Source organism: Coturnix japonica, chromosome 2 (genome assembly GCF_054131305.1).
Source record: "Coturnix japonica strain WE chromosome 2, WE-NBRP24, whole genome shotgun sequence".
Taxonomy (NCBI): Eukaryota; Metazoa; Chordata; class Aves; order Galliformes; family Phasianidae; genus Coturnix; species Coturnix japonica.
In genome coordinates this window covers 120,472,807-120,494,702 of record NC_140664.1, presented here as the reverse complement: position 1 = coordinate 120,494,702, position 21,896 = coordinate 120,472,807, and the positions used below count along the sequence as shown (strand labels likewise).

The following is a 21,896-nucleotide window of genomic DNA, read 5'->3' as shown; positions in this document are numbered from 1 at the left end:
GAAGAAAACATTACAGGATTGATTCATTGCTAATATCTCTGTAAATATGACCGTCTGTTTGTGTGAGAGAAAGAGAAGTCTATGATAGATATGCATATAACCCTGTAACTCTTAATACATGAGCATCCTTGGAGGTTGACTTGCTGTAAACTTAGCTCAGTGGGATGTGGAGCTTTTGGAAAGCTTTTCTTGTCCTGCAAACCACATGAGCCTCCCTGGTGCTTGCACACCGTGGAACTTGCGTCTTCAATTCAGATTTCACTGTAAGTAACACATGACATGTTAGAAGGCTTATTTTTAGAAACATAAATTATTTAAAGAATTGAGCAAGATTCTAGAAATACAGAGTAAGGAGGATAATAATGATATCCTTATACATTTCTGCGCTGAAGAGAAGAATGCAATATTGAATGTATATTCATCAGTATGAGACTTAATTACAGACAGTGCTGCTGTTTACTTTAATTAGTGTTTGCAAAACTGTGCATGCAGTTGCTTAAAAACTGATGAGCACTATTATAAGAGGCTCCTGAGCTCTGCACTGAGGCCCTGGTTTGTCCTCTCAGGGGTGTTCCACACCTGGCTGTGGGCTCAGTGAACACAGGTGCTAAACCAGGAGAACAATCTCCCAGGACCTCTGCAGTTTTGGGCTCCTGCAGAGGTGATTGGGGTGGGAGGCTGCAGGGCCATACCTTGCCCAGGGGATCAACCCTCTCTCTCTACATACTGTGCAAAGACAGTGCCACAGGGAACAGAATCCTGGTCCTGCTCACAATTTCCGCATGGCTCAGCAGTGTGAAGGAGTGTGGTAGGATGATGTGGTGGATTTCTCTGTCTCTTTAAAATGTCCATCCTCACCCTTGCTCAGCTGCAGAGGTTCCTCTAGGACACCAGGTTAGCTGAGGCTGAGGAGCTGGGGAGGATCTCTTGTTAAAACAATGTCAGCACATTGCTGAGATGCCAAGCAAAGATGACAAGAGATATGAAAGTAGTTTTCTTGTAGAAATGCTTGGTCACATTCAAACTCATCATTCACTGGAGCAGAACTTTAATTATAAGCAGCTCCATGCTCAGATGCAGACCACAGCTCGAGCCACCTGCGTGTGACCATAGCCCTGGCTATGCAGGCTCCATTGGCCTGCTGTGCTTTGCTTCTGATTTCTGGATGTATGACTTACCCTTGCACATGCAACCTGTGCTGGGTGAAAAGAAAGAAGTCCAAAAGGGACAGTGGCATCTGGAGTGCTGCTGAGCTCCCTGTTCCCTGTCCCTTTGCTACTATTTGCAGCCAGAGGCCTTGTGGTAAGGCGCTGCAGGAGGAGGAGCCATGTGGGGGGTCTTACTCAAAGGCTGTGACAGAATTCATTGTATTGTTGCACTTTAGGGCAGGTTTTTTGTTCACTCATAGCTCGTTACTGCAAAAGACATGATCATTAGGTCATACAGATCTGTATAATGACAAAAGGAAGATTATGAATCTTTGGCAGCATTAAGCCCACTTCACAGAGGTCAGTAAGCAAACACTCTGGAGGTGTCAGGGTGATATTTCAGTTTAAGACTGCTTGGGAAGAATGTTTCTTGGACCAAAGAACAGTATATACTGACTCTGCAGCCTTCCAGCTAAGGGTACATTCCTTCTGCTGCTCAGGTGGCAGAATGAAGTGTTGTAGATGGTTTATTGTTGAGCATGGCTGGATAAAGTATGTCCAATTCTGAAAATGTCTGTTAAGACATTAGACACATCAGTGAGCACGATGGAAAAAGCAATTTGGTTTGTGTTCTGAGTCAAGAGAGGTAACATGCAATCTGCTATTTTCTAATTGTAAGAAACTCTAAGCAGAGAATTTTGCAAACAAGGAATTGGATTGGTTTTGATTTAGGGCAGGATAGAAATGGAAGATCAGAATAAAAGGCCAGAAAAAGGAAGGATAGAAATAAGGGATTCCAAAAGACGAAGGAGCAAGAGTTGATAAATAAGCGAATTTGGATGTGTCATTCATTGTGTATTGCTGACAGATTGCCTCCCAGGCATGTAAAATATGTACTGTATACATTTATATGAATATGTAGCTTATAGAGGATCTCCTTCTCTCATATATGCATATGTACATAGGGAATGCATTGTAGCAGCAGAGCATCAGTCAAACGAGAATTTCATTTAATATGAATGAACCAGCTGCAAAGCTTAAGGATTTGTTTATAACTTTTTTACCAGTCCATGCAGCAGAGGAGGCAGCTAGCAGAGAGCTGCTGAGTGCTGTTGCTCTGTGTAGCTGTTGTGGGGTATGCAAAGTGAATACGAACCATCTATTTAAAAGCATTCTTGTGCTGATATGTGGAAAATCATTTGCATCAAACAAGCACAAATGTATTTTTCTGAGTTTCAATAAATGTCCTTGGATAGAAAGGTAATTTTAAAATACCAAGTTAATGAATTCATTTTATCTTAAGGTACCAGTGACAGCAGTTAAGCACAGAAGAAATGAAACTGCGTCATACCAATGCCCATCTGTCCCGGTATTGGCGATGAAAGATGCTGTGAGAGAGCACATGGGCTCTGCCACATTCTGGGTCCATTCCACTGTCGCCTCCCAACATTCATGGCATTAAGGATGCCAGGAGGCACATTGCTGCCTCTTAGTATCTGTTTGTGAGCCTGTTACCAGTGGCTGTCTCTATTCCCTTTTCTGTTTCTGAAGTACCTTCGGATACTGTCTGCCTGAGCAAGCTCCTGCAGAAACGTGTTGCAAAGCTTGGCAACATGCTTTGTGACATAATACTACCTCCATTTTAAATTAAACTACTAATTTCTTCAGGTGCTTCCTTGATCTAGTGATGCGGAATTAGGTGAATAACAGCTTCAGTTTTCTCTATGATTCACATTATATTACCTACCTGTATCTTATCTCCCCCTCCAATTTATCTTCTCTTATCCAAACTGAAGTACCTTTTATGCTTAGAGGGGATGATTTACCAGTAGGTAACACACAGGGAGGCCAAGTATCCTGCTGGGTCATTACTAATGCCAGAGATGTCTGGCAAACCAGACAGATCCTACTTGGAACAGTATTAGCAAATGTCTTTTTGTGTCTGTGAAGCGAGCTGTCCTCCTGCATTGTACATGGCAAATGAAGATTGATGACTGTAAGTTTGGGGAGCTGTGATAATTCCTTGGATGGTGGTTAAGTGATTGGTGTTGTCTCAGCATCTGGCTCCTGAGGATTCAATGGTGAAGGGTCTCTCATCTTCCCAGTCTTCATTCATTTTTATGATGAGTGATGAATTTTATTCCACAAAGTTCTGTGTCATTTGTCATCTGTGGATGTTCTGTGAGATTTTCCTGGTAACGCAAACTGCTTCTTCAAGAGGCTGCTTTCGCCACCTCTCCTTACTGTGCAGTTTGGATTTGTTTTGCATTATTTTAGACTGTAGCTCTGCATCACCCACAAATGTGGCTGAGACCTTTGATTTCTAATCCAGAATGTGCTTTCTTTATTAGAGAAGTTACGGTTGTAGAGCAGGTACCTTTAATTTTAGTTTCATGCTCTGGCATTTGGCTGCCATTCTAGATATTTTTCACATTGTGACTCATTCTTCCTTAGCCCTTATACCAACAACAAGCCTTTTACTTAATGTCTTTGTAGTTTCAAACCTATTTCCACCTTCCTGAAGTTACAGCGGATTGTCTCCATCACAGTAATATTTAAAAGCTAATTAAGTCCTAGTTTTAAGGTTTATGGTTTTCAGCTGTTTTCAGCTTTCACCCTCTTCTAAGGTTCACTCAGATTTGTTCTGTGAACAAAAGTAGAAGTAGTGGTAACCATTTTTTCTTCCGAGCTCCTTTCAGATACCTGCACAGTTGATGCTGTTATTTAACAATAAAAAGAAACATCTCAACAATCTTTCAATTACTGTTTGCTAATACTCTCTAATTATATAAAAATATGCACAGTTCAGAAGATGCTGTTCTTGCTGATTACTACATAAACATTTCTTGGGGCACGAGTGATATTTCAAATTTCAGGATTAAATGCAAGTTATAAGAGCAGGAGCAGGTAATCACAAGCTTAAGGGGGCAATTTTCCCAAGTGCTTATGGAAAAATGACAGCACAGCGGGGGCACATTTTGCTGTCAAAAAGGATGCACATTTTAGGATGGATGTATTCATTGTTAGTGCCAAACTATAAATGCAGCCTCAAGAGATGCTGACTCCTGGGCTGGTCTTCCTTGGCATCAGGCAGAAGTGGGAAGCAGCAGGATAGAAATGCTGCTGGGCAGCACAGGGTGATGGGCTGGGGAATAGGAGCATGGGCAAGGAGAGGGGACCTGAGGACAGAGGAGGTGGGTACGATGATGAGGAGTATGGAACGAAATTATAGAAACGTGTAGGACCATCAGCATCATTTGCCCACATCATTTGTCCCGGTTTATAGAGCTGGAGGTGGTTTTGTTGGTGGGGGCATTTTTTTATTTATTTTTATTTTTTTAAAATAACATTAACATTAGTAATTTGATCGCATTTAAACTGCAGTTAAAAATGGACTTTGAAACTGTTAGTGAATTCAGAGCTGCTTTGGGTTGTGTTATTGTTCTTCTTTTGTTTGTGCGCATGCCTGTATTCAGATTTCACTAAAATATAGTGAAAAGAAATATGTGGTGAAAGATTGTGGGTCAAGAAATGATTATTCTCTTCCTCACTGCAGAACTTAAGTATAAACTTTTTCCCTTGGAAAGCATAAGCCGTATCTGTTCATTATCATGTACCACATTATACAGTAAGAAAGTTCTGATCATAGAATCATAGAATGGTTTGGGTTGGGAGGGACCTTTAAGATCATTCAGTTCCAATCCCCTGCTATAGGCAGGGTCACCTCCCTCTAGACCAGGCTGCTCACAGCCCCATCCAGCCGGGTCTTGAATGCTTCCAGGGAGGGGGCACCCACAGCCTCATTGAGCAACCTGCTCCAGTGTCTCACCACCCTCACAGTAAAGATTTCTTTCTAATATCTAGTCTAAATCCACCCTCTTCCAGCTTAAAGCCATTTCCCCGCATCCTGCTGCTACATGTCCCTAAGAATCCCTCCCCAGCTTTCCTGTAGGCCCCCTTTTAGGTACTGGGAAGGAGATCCGGACTTAAAACTGCAAAGATTGAAATGGACAGGCCAAAAAATCCATGATGTGTTAACTGTAAATGGACAGTGGCACCACAGAACGCACACCGGCATTGCCAGCTGGATGTATGAACAGCCCATGTGCACAAGGCTTGCCCAGCTGCAGGGTATGGCCACACCAGCCTGAGCCTTGGAACTACCACTGCTGCTTTCCAATTTTAATTTGCAGCTTTTGTTGTATCCTCTCTCCCTCTTTAAGCTAGCAATGGGAACCACATGCATAATAGAAAGCTAGTGAAACTAATAAGCAAGAATGCCTTTCACTTGCTTAAATCTTTTCCCAGCAAGAAATGAAGTAAAGCAGAGCCATGCTGTTCCTAAGCCAGAACATGTTATCTGGCTGTAGAGCTTCATGTCTGGTGCTGACACTGGAGTCTCAGGACTGGAGGCTTGCTCTGCAGTTTGGTGTTTCCAGTAGGACTCAGGGCAGCACTAAGGTGTCCCACAGGCAAATTGGCTGTTAAAGGATAAAGGCATTAAGTGTATTTTAAGTCAATTGGAATTAGAGATCTTCGAAGTCCTGGAGAGGAAAAATTAGAGCAAACGTTATTTGGAAGAAACTTCATCAGACATTCTTGCTTTGTATTGTTGTTACTGAAATGTGAATTTAAGCTCCAGGAAAGGACCAAGATTGGCTACAATTCAGCATTTGTGTAAATCCCTTGAGGACTCAACCCATTTATAAGTCTGTAATTTCTTTTTGGATAAAGTCTTTAATAGTCCGTAGGAGTGGAAACATTACAAAATAATTACTTTCTTCTTTCTCCCATTCTTGTTAGCAGTAGAAAGAGCAGAAAAGCACAGCAAGGATATTTAAAAAAAGAGAAGCTTCAACAACCTGCAGTGATTTTCTTCATTGTTTTTTCCCTTCCACCTCCTAGGCAGTGTGAAAACCAATGCTCTATCAAAGAGAAACCAGTGTGTTTTGATGTGCATTTGGTTAAATTAACAGATACAGTGATTAAATTAACTATCCATATGGAAAGAAATTCAGCAATTCTTTCGAAGGGAAAGATAAAAGTTTTAAGGCCTTGGCTATTAAAGCAGATATATTCATTGAGTAAGGAGGTAGCCAGTGCCCCTTGAAGTGCAAGGGGAGATTGCAAGCAGAGGAAAGGTGTCTGGATAGTCATGAGGATAAAGGAGAATTAACGTCAGATACAGAAATCTGCTGGCTAAGTGGCCTTCTGGAGTTTATTATGCTGTATTATTTTTGTTAGCTTGTGGCTGATAGTGAATCTGTATTAGCACTATAGTGTAATGCAAGGTAATGCAAATAGTCCCTTTAACTGAGTGGCAGAAACATCCCTCTCATCAGATTTTCTGCTTTCTTGTTTCTTGTTTCATGATAATCCACCTGCCTTTTCTTCCTGGCATACAATGTAGGCTGTTGTAGAGAATTACATCCCATAGCCATTCCTTACATCTCTATGAGTCTTGTTAAGAAACTTTTCTGAAAGCAACATGCCGGTGGTTTCCCTTCTTTTACAACATGATTCCCTCTCTTTTCACAGAATCACACAGAATCACAGAATTATCAAGGTTGGAAAAGACCTAGAAGATCATCTAGTCCAACCATTACCAATACTTCCCGGCTAAATCATATCCCTCAACACCACATCCAAACGTTTCTTGAACACTCCCATGGTCGGTGACTCCACCACCTCCCTGGGCAGTGCATTCCAATGCCTGACTACTCTTCTGGAGAAGTAATACTTCCTAATGTCCAGCCTGAATCTCTCCTGGTGCAGCTTAAAATCATTCCTTCTAGTTCTATCACTGATTACACGAGAGAAGAGGCCAACCCCCAGCTCACTACAACCCCCCCTTCAGGAAGTTATAGAGAGTTCTTTTTGGCTGTATAAATTCCCCTTATAAACTGATTTATAATTCGGACCTTTCCAGTTTACTTAGTAAAGTATCTCCACCATCAGGGAAAAATGTTTTATTTGAGAAATTTCCATATCCTTTTGTCTTCAGTACCCAGCAGCGCCCATTGTTTTCACTACAGCCCTCTCGAGCAGCAGGCTCCCTTCTCACAACTTGCAGATGCAACTATTACCTTTAATTGTGAAGTTGGTACAGTATCTTTATTTTATTAATGTCTCCATCATTTCTCATCATTTTCTCCTGAATGTCTTCATGTACTTGTCAACACTTTCCTACTGGAGCATAGAGGAGCTTGCAGAGAGGATTTTTTGTTCTTACTCTGGCCTTTTGTGTATGAGGTGAACTGATACAGTTGGACTTGGGCTTCAAAAAAGGATGGTGCTGTAAGCAAATCCAGCTACACTACCTTTGTTGTGTACGTTTAAAAAATCATTGAATTGTAAAGGCAGAGCTGCTATTACTGTCATAACTTTGTTTTCCCTTTTAAAAAGCATAATTCACACATGCTTTTTTTCCTGTGAAATGTTTTATTTTTATATTTTAATGTATACAGACTTTGCCATTCATTTTCAGTGTCTTAGCAAATATTTCTGAAAGTCTAATTCCATGTATTTTCTTTGTAGATTTTTTTTTTCTCCTTAATATTCTACATCCTTGGTATTTCTAGGATTTATTTTCACAGTCTGTAGCTTTCGTGCATGTAGATTTTCTTTACAGCTAATACCAAGACGAATACTTAAATTAACAGAGGTGGCTTTTAGGATAGATTGGCAGGCATGTGGAACTATACTAATTTCACCTCTACCATAGGAAGGAGTTGGATGATTATATTGAAACACACATTATTTTATTGCTGAATGCTCAGTGTTTTATTTTAATGAATAATTATTTCACTAGAGCTTTGTTTATTTTGAAGTAGTGGATTTTACTAAAAATATGCACTTAAATGCTTCTCTGTTAGGAAGACAAATCATTACTGCACATTTGAGGTGATTTCATGAAAGAAGCATATCTTTTGGTCTAAGTTTCTAAGATTGTGTATAATCATTAGATTGTATCTTAGTTTGCAATAGCACAGATTGCATTATTGAGTCTATGAGTATTGTGCTCTTTCATGATGATTTCAGTGCAGTGAGTCATAATAATAATAATGTGTTGGTTTTTTTTGACTAATAATATATTTCTGGATGCATTCTGCGTGCCGTGTTTTTTAGGGTATGCTTTAAAACGTGCTAAATTTCAGACCTGTCATTTGTTTGTAGGCTCCGGGCTTGGTCCCCTGGGGCTGTGTAGGCTGAAATGATGGCATTTCCTTTCCAGCCTGGTTCATTTCAGGAATCAAGACAAGCACCATGAACCTTTCTCTTCTTTTACTTCTGTTCCAAAATAGATAAGCAGGTGGATGAAATGGATGGACCCTTCTAGGAGTCATGCTCCTAAACATAAGGGACCTAGGAACATCCATCCAGGATGCTGTGGCTGGGAGAAGAGCCCTGACTGCTGGTGACCCTGATGCTGGGTGCTGGGGGACCCTGCAAAGCCCTGAAGAGAAACAGGGCCCTGCTGGGGCAGGGCAGCACAGCTCAGGGTGGGAGAGCACTTGGCCCACTCGTTGGCACAGGCCTCAGGCAAATGCTGGGGGGAGAAGCATAAATGAGCAGCGTGTGTGAAGCTCCCCCAGAAAACTTTTCCAAGACTCAAAGATGTTCCAAGTCTCCCATTCAGAAATTTGTTAGTATCCCTCTTTTTGCTGCTTGTGTTGCTTGTGCTCAGATACAAATATAGAGACTTTATTTTAGCAGCCCGTCTCCATTTACTCATTGACATTCGATGTTTATTTGAGGTTGTAGTAGCATTTTCTACAGCTTAAATGGCTGCCTTCACACACTGGTGTACAAATCCTGGTGCATTTGAATCCCCATACAACCCACATGTTTTACAAGACTCCAGGAGCTTTCCATTCCCTGTGGTCTCTTAGACCTTTATTTGCTTCCAGGTAATGGAACTTTCTGACAAGTATCTGCCCAGAGCTTTTGAGAAGAGATCTCCCTTGGTCAGTGTTATTAATCTTACCTCAATTTGGCTGGAAATAAGTCTTCTTTCTTGCATTCTGGGATGACAGGTGTGTTTTTCAGGAAGACACCCTATTGATCTGGCAAATCTTTTTGCCAAGGCAAGTGCAGTCACGGCTCTTCTCCTTTACAAACCAAGTCCTCCAAATCAATGTTCAAGAAATTCCCTCTAGCCCATAAGTGCATGAATTTGCTGTTTATACAATTGAATTTTATTCTACTTGTAATATCTAGTCTTGAACATCATCCAGCTCTTTCCTGTGGGAATTTTTTTTCAGCTGTCTTCTTTCCAACTTAGCATTATCAGCATATTTCCTTAGAGCGCTCCAGGTTTTTGTGCCTGGGCTGTTAATGAAAATGTTGGGTTGGCATTTTGTAGGGTTGATACGGAAGGATCTATACTTCAACCTTCTGCCACCTGGGACTTGATCTGGCCAGTGTCTATGTGAGCAATATGTCTATGGCCTGACTGCCTGCTTTGCCAGGCTGAAGTTCTGGGAAGCTGAGTGGCTGCTGGGCACTGCACAGCCGTGGTAGCACCCATCACCCTCTGCCCTAACCTCTCCTGTATCCTTGCTGTCCTTCAGCAACAGCACCCTGCAAAACCCAAGGGCTGTCATGACGGCTTTCCCAACTCCTCAAGTCTCACCTCTGCTGCTCTGTGCCACTTTCTGCCATCCTTCCCTTTTCACACCCCTGGTGTTTTTTTGTTGGAAGGAGCAACATGCAAATTTGCCTCTTCTGCAGAGGAGGTGGTTTGTGCTCATCGTATCATGTCCCACAGGTCTGCAGGCCTGTTGATATGCTTTCTTCATCAGGACTTCATCTTCGCCAGTTCAGTCACCTCTTATGAGGAACAACATTAAATCATTGGGTGAACTTTATCTGGGTGAAATTCTGAAGTTTCTGAAAGTGTTCAATGAACTCCTGGTGGAGAAGGTGTTACTTTGCCTAGAAAATAATTTATGAGGGCCTAACTGGTTTAGCATGAAATGTCATAGTGTGCATTTTGCTGATATGTGTTTGCCTCAGATTGAAATACTTTTTAATGTTTGTTCAAAAGCTCTATCTATCTAAGTCTGGGTTTGCTGTTGCCCATCTCATTTTCCTCTGATGCCATGAGAGCCCAAGGGTTTGCAGTGAGGGCACACAGGACCGATTCCTGTACAGGTCTGCCCATGTCCCAAGGATGGCTTGTCTCTATCCATCCACTTTTACACTTGCAGTGGAGCAGAGCTGCTGTCAGCTTGTTCTTGTGGCTGGTGGCTTCATCTGCCCATCTAGAACAGTGTTGTGAGTACACTTGTAGGTTACATTTTGGTATTACAGGGACATTTCATTCCTATGCTGTTGTGTCCAGCAGCTGGAGGCAGCTGCCATGTTTGCTCCAGTGCAGCCTGCTGTTAGTAGTGCCTCCCACTGGTTTTCTCACTCTTCTGTGGTTGCTTTTTTTCTTCTTCCCCCTGCCTCCCAATTTCCTTACTGTTCTCTTCACAAAGCAAGCAGAAAAGTCTCTTCAATTAAAACTATTATCAGTAGATGGCTTTGAACATTCCATAAAGAAAAAGCTTGTTTTCTTGCCTTGACATTAAAAACCACTGTATCCCATGCACTGTGTAGCTCCATTGGAGGTGGTTGTTTCTGTGATTTTTATGAACGTTTTAGGAGGAGTATCCTGCAGTTTTTGCCCTTTTCAAATGTAAATGTTTAATCATTGCTTGCTGAGAGAGCATGCAAGAACACATGCATGAGGTTTATGGCTCTTTTTTCTTATTCTTGCAGTGATCTTCTGTCTTCTGAATACCTTGAGAGGCATATCGAGCAAGGTGGAAAGGCAGTGGAAGTTAAAGTAAGAGTCCCCTTTTTATGCTTTGCCTTTTTCAGTTTGCTTTGTTTTTGATGTTAATGTAAACTCATTTTCTTAAAGGGAGAGATATCTGATTTTTGAGGCAGTTTGCCATTCTGAAGCATGAATGTTTTATGTCTTCTAAGTTTTCACCTTTCCTACGTATGAAAAATTTAGTACATTAATGTTTATATCAGAATGGTATCCATGAAAAATGTGTATTTAGTTGTTGTTTCTGCTAGTAAATGTAATTTATTTCTAATGACTGTTGAAGAAAATCCTTCTTATTTGGTAGCTAGCATTTCCTTGTTGTACTAATGGAAAACTCAAGTTTTTTGTTTATAATGAGCTTCTTCGTAAGTTTCAAAGTAGCAAGATTTGCTGTATAGTATTTTCAAATACTAGTCACTGTCTGAAGTCTTGGGTTTCTTTCTCGGGACATTTGTAGACACAGTGGCTACAAGGTTGCCTTTAATGCTGTACTCATTTAAAGCAGGATCTACCGCCTTTGCTGGAATGCTTCTGTTATTTGTGCATGGCATGGGAGAATTTTCCTGAAGACCTTCTGGTTGTTATGACAGTATTGTGTAGAGGAAAAATATAAAATTAATGAAGAATACATAAAATGTGTGTTAAATTAATATATTGTGAATAATTGAAGCTCTTTAAATTTGCCTATTAAGTCAAAATTTGCTCTTAATTTACATTTAATTTAAAAGGCTTTTTTTGTTAACCTTATAATGTGAAAGCAAAAGTGAAAATGGACAAAGCAATATTTTAGCCTCTGAGCGTCAGAAGATTTGTTTCCTTTGGTTTATCCCTTTCTGGAGTTTGTAAGCTTGAAATCTACTTTCACATTGCATTCTGATAATGGCCTGAATATATTTTCAGGCTGAGGCACGTGCATATGTGCTCCATTAACTCATAAAACTAATTTCTTTGCTGTGCTCAGCAATCAAGAAGCCTCAACTCAAATTCAGAGTATGAGTCAAAACAGAAATGAAGGTAATAGCTGATGCTAATAGGATCCATTTGTCTCATCAAGGTCTATGTAGAAGTTAGCAAAACTAAACTTTCAGAGTACCATCAGTGAATTAGGACAGATCTACTTGTGATGATTCAAGCAAGGAAATATTTGAAATCAGTGTCTCCTCTCATGCAAATATCATTTATTTGCATGGGGAAGAGAAAGCAGAGTCGGCCCTTTCTGAGAGAGGTCATGAAAGTTTTCTGGGCAAATCACCTCCCAGCCTCCATGGTCCCAGGGATCATCTCCCTTTCAGTCAACCTCAGGGCAGGGTCACTGCATAGCATCAGCAAAGGCTCTCCACTGCTTCGCTCAGTGCTATCAAACCTTCTTTAGAGAACTGACCTCGTTGGCACCTTTGGCCTTTGCACCCGAACTTGTCTGAACTGTGGAAAAGGCTTACAGAGTTGTCTTACTCCTCTCTGCAGTGGAGAGTCATTTCCTCTGTGGTGCTAAGTTCCCCATCTGCCCTTCTTTGTTCCTTGTGCTCTGTGGGCAGGGACATGTGAGGGGGCTGTGCTGTGCTTTGCCCACCACCCAGCAGGCAGCAGCAGTCCAAGGAGGGGAGGTTTTTAAATTTATTTTGCTTATTTTGCTGCAATTGAGCATCCAAGATTGGAAAAGCAGAAAGCAATTGTTGTGCCAAAATGTCCCAAAGAATATTTTGGCCACGATGGTGGCCAAGCATTCAGAAAAATTCAGGTATCAGAAGGATTTTGGAAGAGTCTGCACAGTACATTTTGATGCCAGACACTGAGTTAGGCTGGGTTCAGTGCCCAATCACTGCTCTAAAATAAATCTGCCTGCCCCTGAGCAGCCAGTGCTTTTTAGAGTACTTGTAAGTGCCCTGGAGAGCCCTGCTGGTCCTTCACATAAATTTGAAAATCCCAGCAGTTTCTGTTTAGTATTTGAGAAACTGAGCTGTGGTTTTAGGTCAGATGTTTTGAAAATCTTCCTGCAAATACAGGAATTTTTCATGATCATGGTTTGGTACCCTCAGTTTCTTTGGCAGCTGTTTATAGTACCAGTAAAACAACCATCACATTGGTGCTTTTAATACATATCAGGCAAAATATAAATAATTACAATGCTCATACACCATGAAGAGCTGAAAATGCCTTCTACCTCTCTTCCTCCTCCCCATCCCCCTTGGTAAAAGTCCCTGTGCTACAGAGCACATCCAGATCTTCTGCTGCTCCTTAGGATGCTTCAGAGAGGTGAAGGGACAGGGGAGGGAGGAAATATTAATAGAATTTAAAATACCACTTTGAATGAGAAAAGGGAGGAGAGCTCTCAGCTTAACGCTCCTTTTTGTTTATAAGAGAAGGTTGAATTAGATTTGGTTGCTGCATAATTCATTAATAAATCAGACCACTGTGAAGGTGGAATATGTGCATGTTTTTGCACAGTATGGCTATTTAGCAGCTGCAGAGGGAAGGCTTCTCTGTGAAATGTCCTTATTGACTTGACACAGTTTGGCAGCACCCGAGACACTTATTAAACAGGCAGAAAAATGTGATGCTTAAGAAAAATAAAAGGAGCTAGATCTTTGAATTATTTTCAGTGTTTCCCCATGTTTTACTTTATGTCTCCAGTTTCTTAGGAAAGCAGCAGTATTGCCCTAAATTCCCTCTGGTACCAAAGAGAATAATCAATTAAGAGAGAGAAAGCCCTTCCTGCCTTGCCTTTTTCCTGTTTTAGTCAGCCCAGATCATCCTATGCTCACAGCACATAAACACTCAACTTGTGTCTACTTTATGTTGCTGCAGTATATTTCTGTGTCCTTTTATCTCCCTCTCTTTCTTTTTGGGTTATCATTCTGTCACTGATGCTGTCAGTGAGATGAAAGGCAAAAAAACAGCCAGAGTGCTGAGTAATTCACACTGCTGGATTTTCCCCTAAGAATGAACAACTGGTATCTCTTCAGTGACATTTTCTCTTACGAAATGTTTCAGTTTTCCACTTTAGATATTATAGAAGTAATTCTTCTTGCCTGTCAAGAACATTGGACACAGACCCCAGTAAGAGAGCTTGCACAGGTAAAGTTGTAATAGATTAATGCCATGCATTTTTGATGGCATGCTTCAGTGTAACCACATGGGCTGAACCATGACACAACACAGCTGTATTTCATAGATAATTCTGAAATTAGAAAGGGTGGTAGTGTAAACACAGCCTGTGTCCTGGGCACAAAATTATAGCAAGAGTGCTCTAAGCATGAAACAACATTACCTTCTGTTCTCCAGAAGGGAGCAAAATATTCAAGTCTTGAAATACCAGAGATGGCTGAGAACCTTTAATGTGACAGGCGCTGCTTTTTGTTTATGTTTTTGTTTATGCTCTTCTCTAGGAGGTGTTGAGGTGCAGTCCCTTGGCCAAGGGCAACAGCTGTATCTGTCACATCTTAACTCTTGAGTGTAGGGAGACCAAGTTGTAACCATGGGATCATAGAATCACAGAAGGGCTTGTGTTGGAATAAAGCTTTAGTTCTATCTGCCTGCTGTGGGCTGGTTGCCACCAGACCAGGCTGCCCAGCGCCCCATCCAACCTGGCCTCAGATGCCTCTGGGGACGGATGTAAATTCCATCCAAATGTTTTACTGTACTGTCACAGGTACTGACAGATCATAAGGTTACACTAACAAGTTATTGCAAATGCTGCGACCAGGATATACTGCCCATCTGTGGGCAGGATATTTTTTATCACTGACTGCTGTGTTTCCAGCTTTATAGCAAAGGGCTTCCACCAGCACCTTCCGGATTTACAGTCACCCGCTGTCTGAGCTCTGCAGAGGAATCCAGTCATTTTTCTTCAGCTTTTGATGCCTCACCATTTCATAGCCAGAGAGGAAGGAGTATCAGCTTGGCAGAAAAGTGTGTGAGCTAAGCAGGTTTCCCTGGTAAGGCTTACATTCTGTTCCTGAAAAATTCAGCTCGCGTGAGTGGTGGTGGCACGGGAGGCTCTGCCCTGTGCAGTGTGTGCATGTACCCGTGCCTGCACAACCTGGTGCTGCAGCCCTTGGGGAGAAAGGAACCTAAAAAGGAACAAATGATAAATAATGCAGGAATTATATCTGCCTATTTCTGGCAGGTCTTTTTTGGGCGGTGTCCAGAGACTAGAGAAGCTGTTAGTAGCAGAAAAATCATTTGATAGAAGATTCTGTACAAGGCTTCCCATATCATCATCAGAGCTTCTCTTTCCCATTCCCTCTACAGAGCTTTGTTTGCCTTGTGGCTAATGATTAATAAATCTAGACCATAATTTACTTTCTAGTGTTAACAGTAAAGTAACCAAAGATAGCTGACAGAGAATCCAGGAGTCTGACACAGTTTAATACTGGCCTCCTGCAAGGCTGATCTCCAGATTGCTGTCATTGAAAAATTTCATTAATAACTTAGATGAAAAAAAGTATCTGTATGTTAATGAAAATAAAAATACAAAGTTGGGAATTATTGTAATTCGCAGAAGGAGCACCTGGAGAACTGGCCATCTTTGAGCAATGGAGTAAATCAAAGTGGGATGAAATCTGATAGAACAAAATGGGAAATTCCTTCTCTTAGGGACTCGTTATAGGGTTTTTGCTGTAAGATGGGAGTTCATAAATAATAGAACAGTGGATGACTGCACAGTTCACATCTAGCCAGATACTGCCATGGCATCATAATGGTCAAATTATTTCCAGTAGGTAAGGTGTACTATTAATATTATTATGTGTCCTGTTGAAGAGCTAACAACATTTTAAAATTTCTGTGCAGTTTTGGTTACTCTGGATATCTTTTTTTCCAAACAGCATCAAGCTGCTGCTCTGAATTAAGAAGCACTGAGGAGTAACTCACTTTCTTGTTTTAGTATTATTTGAATTATGGAGGCAATTCCTCTGGGTTTCAGTAAAACACAGTATACCCTGTGGGATACCAGGGCTGGATAATCAGTCATCTTATATAATGCATTTGTCTGACCTAATGGTCCTGCGAGCTGGTGCTGTAAGTGTACATTTGCATTCACTTTTCTAAATCTATCCGTTTATCTCCTTGCTATTACTAGCTTACTTTCTGCTAGCAATACATTCTGCTGCTGTGAAGGAGGAAATTAAAAGTGGCAGCATTCAGTATAGGAGCCTTTCCCAGGCCTTGTTTTAAATATCCTGCACTAGAAGGAATCCCAGCTCATGATCCACCTACAATCTTGCAGCTTTTATATTGCTTTTCATTTCTTTATGTCATAAAGAAAAATTCAGTGTTTTAAGCTAGTTCTGGAGAGGGAAAAATGCCAGAAAGTCAAAACCCTCAAGAGCTCCAAGTGCTCATCCTGCTGTGGATATGGGCCACAGTGATGTAGTCCTGGTTCTGCTGAGATGAACTGTGCTGGTTTATGAATGCAAGGGGACACCTCCTGAGTGCTGCCCACTGTGGTTTTTATACACAGAGGGAAAGGAGAGGCCCAGCACCTGAATTCATAGACAAGTCCTGCCAGCCTTTGTGTGCCTCAGGAGATATTTTTCCGTGAGCTACAACATACAGCACACATTGAGAATGAAATGCACCAAAGTTCTGTAAACTGAATCCATGTGAAGACTGAGCATAGCTAAGAGAAATTAACTACTGCTATAGCATTAAAGAACATTAAATCCTTTTGTAGAGGCTCTTATGAAAAAAATAAAAGTATCCTATTGTGTTTAACTTAATCCCCTTGAGGAGGAATTAAGCAAAGCAAACTGAAGCTACTGTGCTTCTGGAGGAGCTCTTCTATGCAAAGCTTCAGTGTGATTTAGCCTGATATCTTTACTTACTTGATCTTGAGTTCTGTAAATAGTCCTTGTCTTCACTCTTATTTTTCGTGGAGATACTGAACTGGCACTGTGTTATGTCCACTGGGTTAATGTTTCCAGGTAGTCTTGAGCTCTGTGAATTGGCACTTCAAGATAAGCTTCTTTCATTAAGGATAATGAAGAACCAGTAAGGAAATCTGATTAATACTTTTCTCTTTTCAGGTGTTTATCACATTCTGACTAATAGGTATCCATGTAGGTGCACGCCAGCATTTCATCTTCTGTGTTGTGTTTATAGTAATCCTGTGCATCACGTGCTTATAATTTGGCTTCAGTCTCAGTAGTGGTTGTTGGACTATTGTGAAAGATTAGTATGGGCAGAATATAAAGACTTCAAAGTCCCTTTCAAGGTTTGCTCCTTTTTTCCCACATAGAGGAATGTCATAAAATGGCTTGTATACCTGGACTCAGAAAAACTAGGCACTGCTACACTTGCTGACTTAAACTTAACAGAGTAAGGAGGAAGAGGTACCCAGCCCTGTTCTCTTTTGACCCATCTGCATTCAGCAGGTGATATTTAAAATCATTTTTCCTAGCACTGAGGCAAGGCAAGAGGCTGCTTCCAAGCAGGTGCCAGGGCAGCTCCTGGCCCAGATGGTGGTGTGCTGACATGAGCTGTGTCCACACCCTGCAGCTGCTCTTGAGGAGCATCTTTTGTAGCTGCTGGGCAGTGTATACAAGCCTCATTTGGCCTCAGAGTGGAAAGCTGGGCTAATGGCATGTACCATCTGCTGAAGGCACTGCTGGGAGCCACCTGCGGCCGCTGCTGTGAGTTGCCTGTATGCTGGACCCCATCGTGTACACGTGTGTGGTTCTGGTAGTGCTGCAAATAGTCTTGAAACATGGGCATTGGAAGAAGCCTCAGAAGCGGGGGATGCTTTATCTCTGATTTTTGAATTCACATTTCTGATTTCAAAACTTGAAACAGAGTTATAGCCAAATGACTCTACTGCACTTTGGTTCTTTGTTTTATGATTCATGTGATAACTGTCTTCCTAGAAAGAGAGGGCACTTTTACATTTTCAAGCCAGTTCACTTTCCAGAGTCTGCACTGCAGCGTAGCTAAATGCAAAGACTTGCTCTGTGAGGGAGCAGTGACACATTCTTGTGGTGGTTCCTGGGCAGCTGCAGGATAGCTCAGCCATGCCAGTGGGTTGTCTCATTTGTATCAGCACGTGGCAATTAAAAGAGGTGTTCATCTTTCCATGCAGTTCCACTGTCAATAGAAGCAACACAGGCCGACGTGCCATTCTGACTTTTCACTGTACAAAGAGAAACCTATCAATAATGAGTCATTTTTGGCTATAGAGGTCAGCTATAGAGAATTTCTTCTCCTATTGATGTTTCCCATGCACTGTGTTACTTATTAATGGGTTAAAACTTGAGCAAGCATCAATAATTTGTAAATAGATTTAAGTGATTACTAAGGAAGCAGTTTTAAAACTGATGCCTAGCAATGGGTTGCTCCTTAAAAAGCTAATCATTATCTGACACTTCTCTGAAGAATAGCACAGTGGTTAGCTGGCCTTTGGGAGCTTTCTGCTGCAAGGGAAAAGGGAGCTGTGTTAGGATCTGAGCTAGACCAGCAATCTCCTTTCCTTTGGATTAATGGGTATTAAAAGAGGAACATGTAATGTTGGAAGAAGGAAGTTATTAATTTTAGGGTCAGTGTCTGGAGCGTAGCATGAGTTTTAATGGCAGGTACCTCTCCTAATTGCAGGAAAAATGCTTACTTTGAAGATCTGATGTCAGGTGTTATTTGAAAGCAAATGAATGAGCATCCTTAATTTTCCTCCCCTGGGAAGGTCATAGTGTCTCTGCAGTGAATAACAAGCACTGTCAGTGTCTGGTCAGCAAATGCTTTCGCTACTGAAACTGCAGGGAAGTGTGAACCTCCATCATCAGTGACTGCAATGGCTGTTCTTTATTTATTTCCATCCTTCAGTAATGGTTACTGTGTTCTTCATGCCTCTTTGGTAACTACTCAACAACTCCTTCTTTGGGAGGGAACAGGATATATTAAGGGAAAGAAATGGGAAGAAACTTTACCTGCATTACCAGCATCTCGGCCATCTCATGTTTTCAGTATTTTTGCCATTCCAACTATCCAAACAGGCTGCAAGGACATTCAGGCTGACACAGGCATATGGCTATGAGATGGTTGGCAGGGAGCTGTAGAAGTTCGTGGGACAATATAATTCGAGATTTGCCTACAATTATGCAATTTAAGCATGAAGACCACGGTTGAATCATGAATTCACTGCCACTGTCATAATGATTCATTTATTTTAATGGATCTTACTATGAGTTCATTTTGTGGGGTTTTTTGTATTTTTTTTTCTTTTTTATAGTAGAATACTATTCCATTTTTAGCTGCCCAGACTAACTAAGTATCCAGTTTTTCCATATTGCTCTTAAAACTCACCAACAGATAACCAAGTGCCATGAATGCTGGCGGAGAACTTGTCTTGCCGTGTGCTAACTGCAGAATGGAGAATGGCTGTGCACCTCATGGAGGCAAAATAGTCGAACTTCTCTTTTCTTCTAGACCCCGTCTGTCTGGTTTCAGTTTTAGAGAAGAAAGGAATAAGTGTGAATCTCTCTCTTGGTGACATATGTCAGAAGAACAGCATTATTTCCTCTGAAGCCTGAGCTATTTTCCGGTAGATGACAAAGGCCAGCCTGGTGGTTTGATTTGCTGAGATGGACAATTACAGTCTGCTTTTCAGAGAGAAGAAAAGGCCTGTACTGGCTATGGGAAGCCAATCATTCTTTCTTCACAGAAAGGCCTTGATTCTGTTGACTGGACTGTTCTTGGTAATGCTGCTAATTTCATCTATTGAGGGAAGTCTTAATTCTCATATAATACCAGAATATTTTTAGGAAAAACTGAATTGGCAAGATTTTTTTCTGTTCCGTTCATTCTGCTACAGGCACCAATAGAGAAGAGGGACAAACCTGGTCCTTCAGTGCATGTTTCCGATAATAGAGCAAAAGTGGGTTTATGAGGTGATTGTGCTTTCAGAGGTGTTACATCTTACTGCCATTCTTCTTGCAGCATGGTGTACTCTATTACAGCACCTGCTGTAAAGGAGCATTAGTACATGTCAGATGCTGAAGATGTCAGCCTACAGAGAGGCAAGGTCAGGCAACTTCATGTCCAGACCTACACATGTTCTAGGAAAAGCATTCATCTATAATATCCTTGCAGTTGTGCTAACTCTTATTGCAGAGCCAGTCCCAAACTTCATAGCTTTAAGTGCTTCTCTTTTCATGCTTTGTGGACTGTTGAAATGAAATCTGCAAAACTTAGGATGTATGGTTTGCACCCACTCCTCCAAACACCATGTAACAGGCATGATTTACCTGTTTGAGATGCTGTTATTGCATTAAGCAATCATTGAAAGATTTCTTATAATGAAGTTATCCTCTTTTTTTAATACTGCAACATATACTTGAAAATAGTTGTTAACCTTTAAAACCCCTAAAATGTTAATAATTGGTATGAAGTGACTTACATTATCTTAATAGGACTCCTGTCTCTGTCAGAATTAGTGTGAACTTCAACAGATCAATGAATTTAATCGATTTGATTTGGTTTGATTAAATAGAATAGAACATGTGTGTCTAAATAGCATTTTCCTAGGTAAAAATTTTAAACCATTTTTCTTGTATTTTTCTTTTCTAGATTTGTATTGAATATTGTTCATGGATTTATTATGAAATAAATTAATTTGGAGGTACTAAGATTCTCATTAAGAAGATCAAAACCACAGACTTGGATCTTTTGGATTCTTAGCATGAAAAAATGTTTCTCCTGGTTACGAGGACTTTTGCAAACTAACAGAGCTTGAAATTCTACTTCTGATACATATTAATCGTATTTTCTGAGAACAAACCAATTTGTCTTATTTCTCCAAATTCCTTCCACAGCTACAACTCCATACAACTCACTTTTGATATTTTTTTTCAGTGTATTCCTATTTTCATCTTGTACAGGAATATTACTGCAAAAGTAGTTTTTGGAGAGAGCATTTTGTTCCTCAGCTCATTCATATGGTTTGACTGTTAATTTTGTTACCAACCTGCTGTATCTTTGTGTGGTTTTAATTCACCTGTTCTTTTTACAGTGCAGTGCTGAATTCATTCAGTGCACATGCAGGAAGCTGTACTCCATGATCAGTGTGATTTCTGTGAAGCTAAGGGTGGGGGGTTATGTTGAATAAGGTTGGCTGGATTTGATTTGAGAAGCGTATTTTTTATTCACAGTATTTACAGAAGAGGCAAATATAAGCTAAAGTTTCCTTTAGCTCTGGAGCACCAGGGAGCATTTTTGATTTGTTTGCTCCTTAATCAAATCTTATTATTTGATAAGCACGATTTTCTCCTTAGAAGTAGGAAATTGCCTGGCCCTCAGGGCAGAGCTCATCTTCTGATGTAGCCATGTGCAGAACACGTGGCAAGTCTAAGCCCCTTTTTTCCAGATCTCTTTAGTGAAGAAAGATGGATGCTTCTGGAGCCATTTGTGTCTGAAATGTGTCTTGAGATGCCAGGGATTTCACACTGAAAATGTTCACCTCCATTCAGCGCAGAGAAAGTCCAAAAGATGATTTCTGGTTCTGTACTAAACTCGTAGATGGGTCAAAGGAGATGGAGTGAACCTGTGCTACATTCTTAGTGCTGTGTCCCTGGGTTGGCAATGTAATAATAAAAATGCAGTTTGGGGCAGGTTGGAGCATGACACTGTGGGACATCCCGTGGATTTACGCTCTCAATTTCCACTTTCAGGGAGGAGAACATTGCTATTATCAGGGAAAAATTCGAGGAAATCCAGTATCATTTGTTGCCTTGTCAACATGCCATGGGCTACAGTAAGTCTGCTGTTTTGTTTTCACTGAACTTCACTTTCTTTCCTGTACGTCTTTTAAACAAAGCTGTTTAAAGAAAAATAAGTGCCATTTATTCATTAATTGGTTTGTAACCACTATTATCATCTCAATAACCTTTACATAAAATTAAATTAAAACCTTGTAAGATTTTTTTTTTTCAGGACCAGCTGTC

The 21,896-nt window shown here is 40.9% G+C and overlaps 1 protein-coding gene across 12 annotated transcripts in view; it reads left to right on the top strand.

The window, feature by feature from the left end:
* The window catches only part of ADAM22 (ADAM metallopeptidase domain 22), a 123,334-nt gene that overhangs the window by 42,589 nt on the left and 58,849 nt on the right, over positions 1-21,896 (top strand). For all 12 annotated transcript variants that reach the window (XM_085540614.1, XM_032443099.2, XM_015853472.3 and 9 more), the window contains exons 4-5: positions 10,917-10,983; positions 21,624-21,706. In XM_085540614.1, the coding sequence (XP_085396740.1) occupies positions 10,917-10,983; positions 21,624-21,706 (150 nt within the window). The remainder of the gene's footprint in view (positions 1-10,916; positions 10,984-21,623; positions 21,707-21,896) is intronic.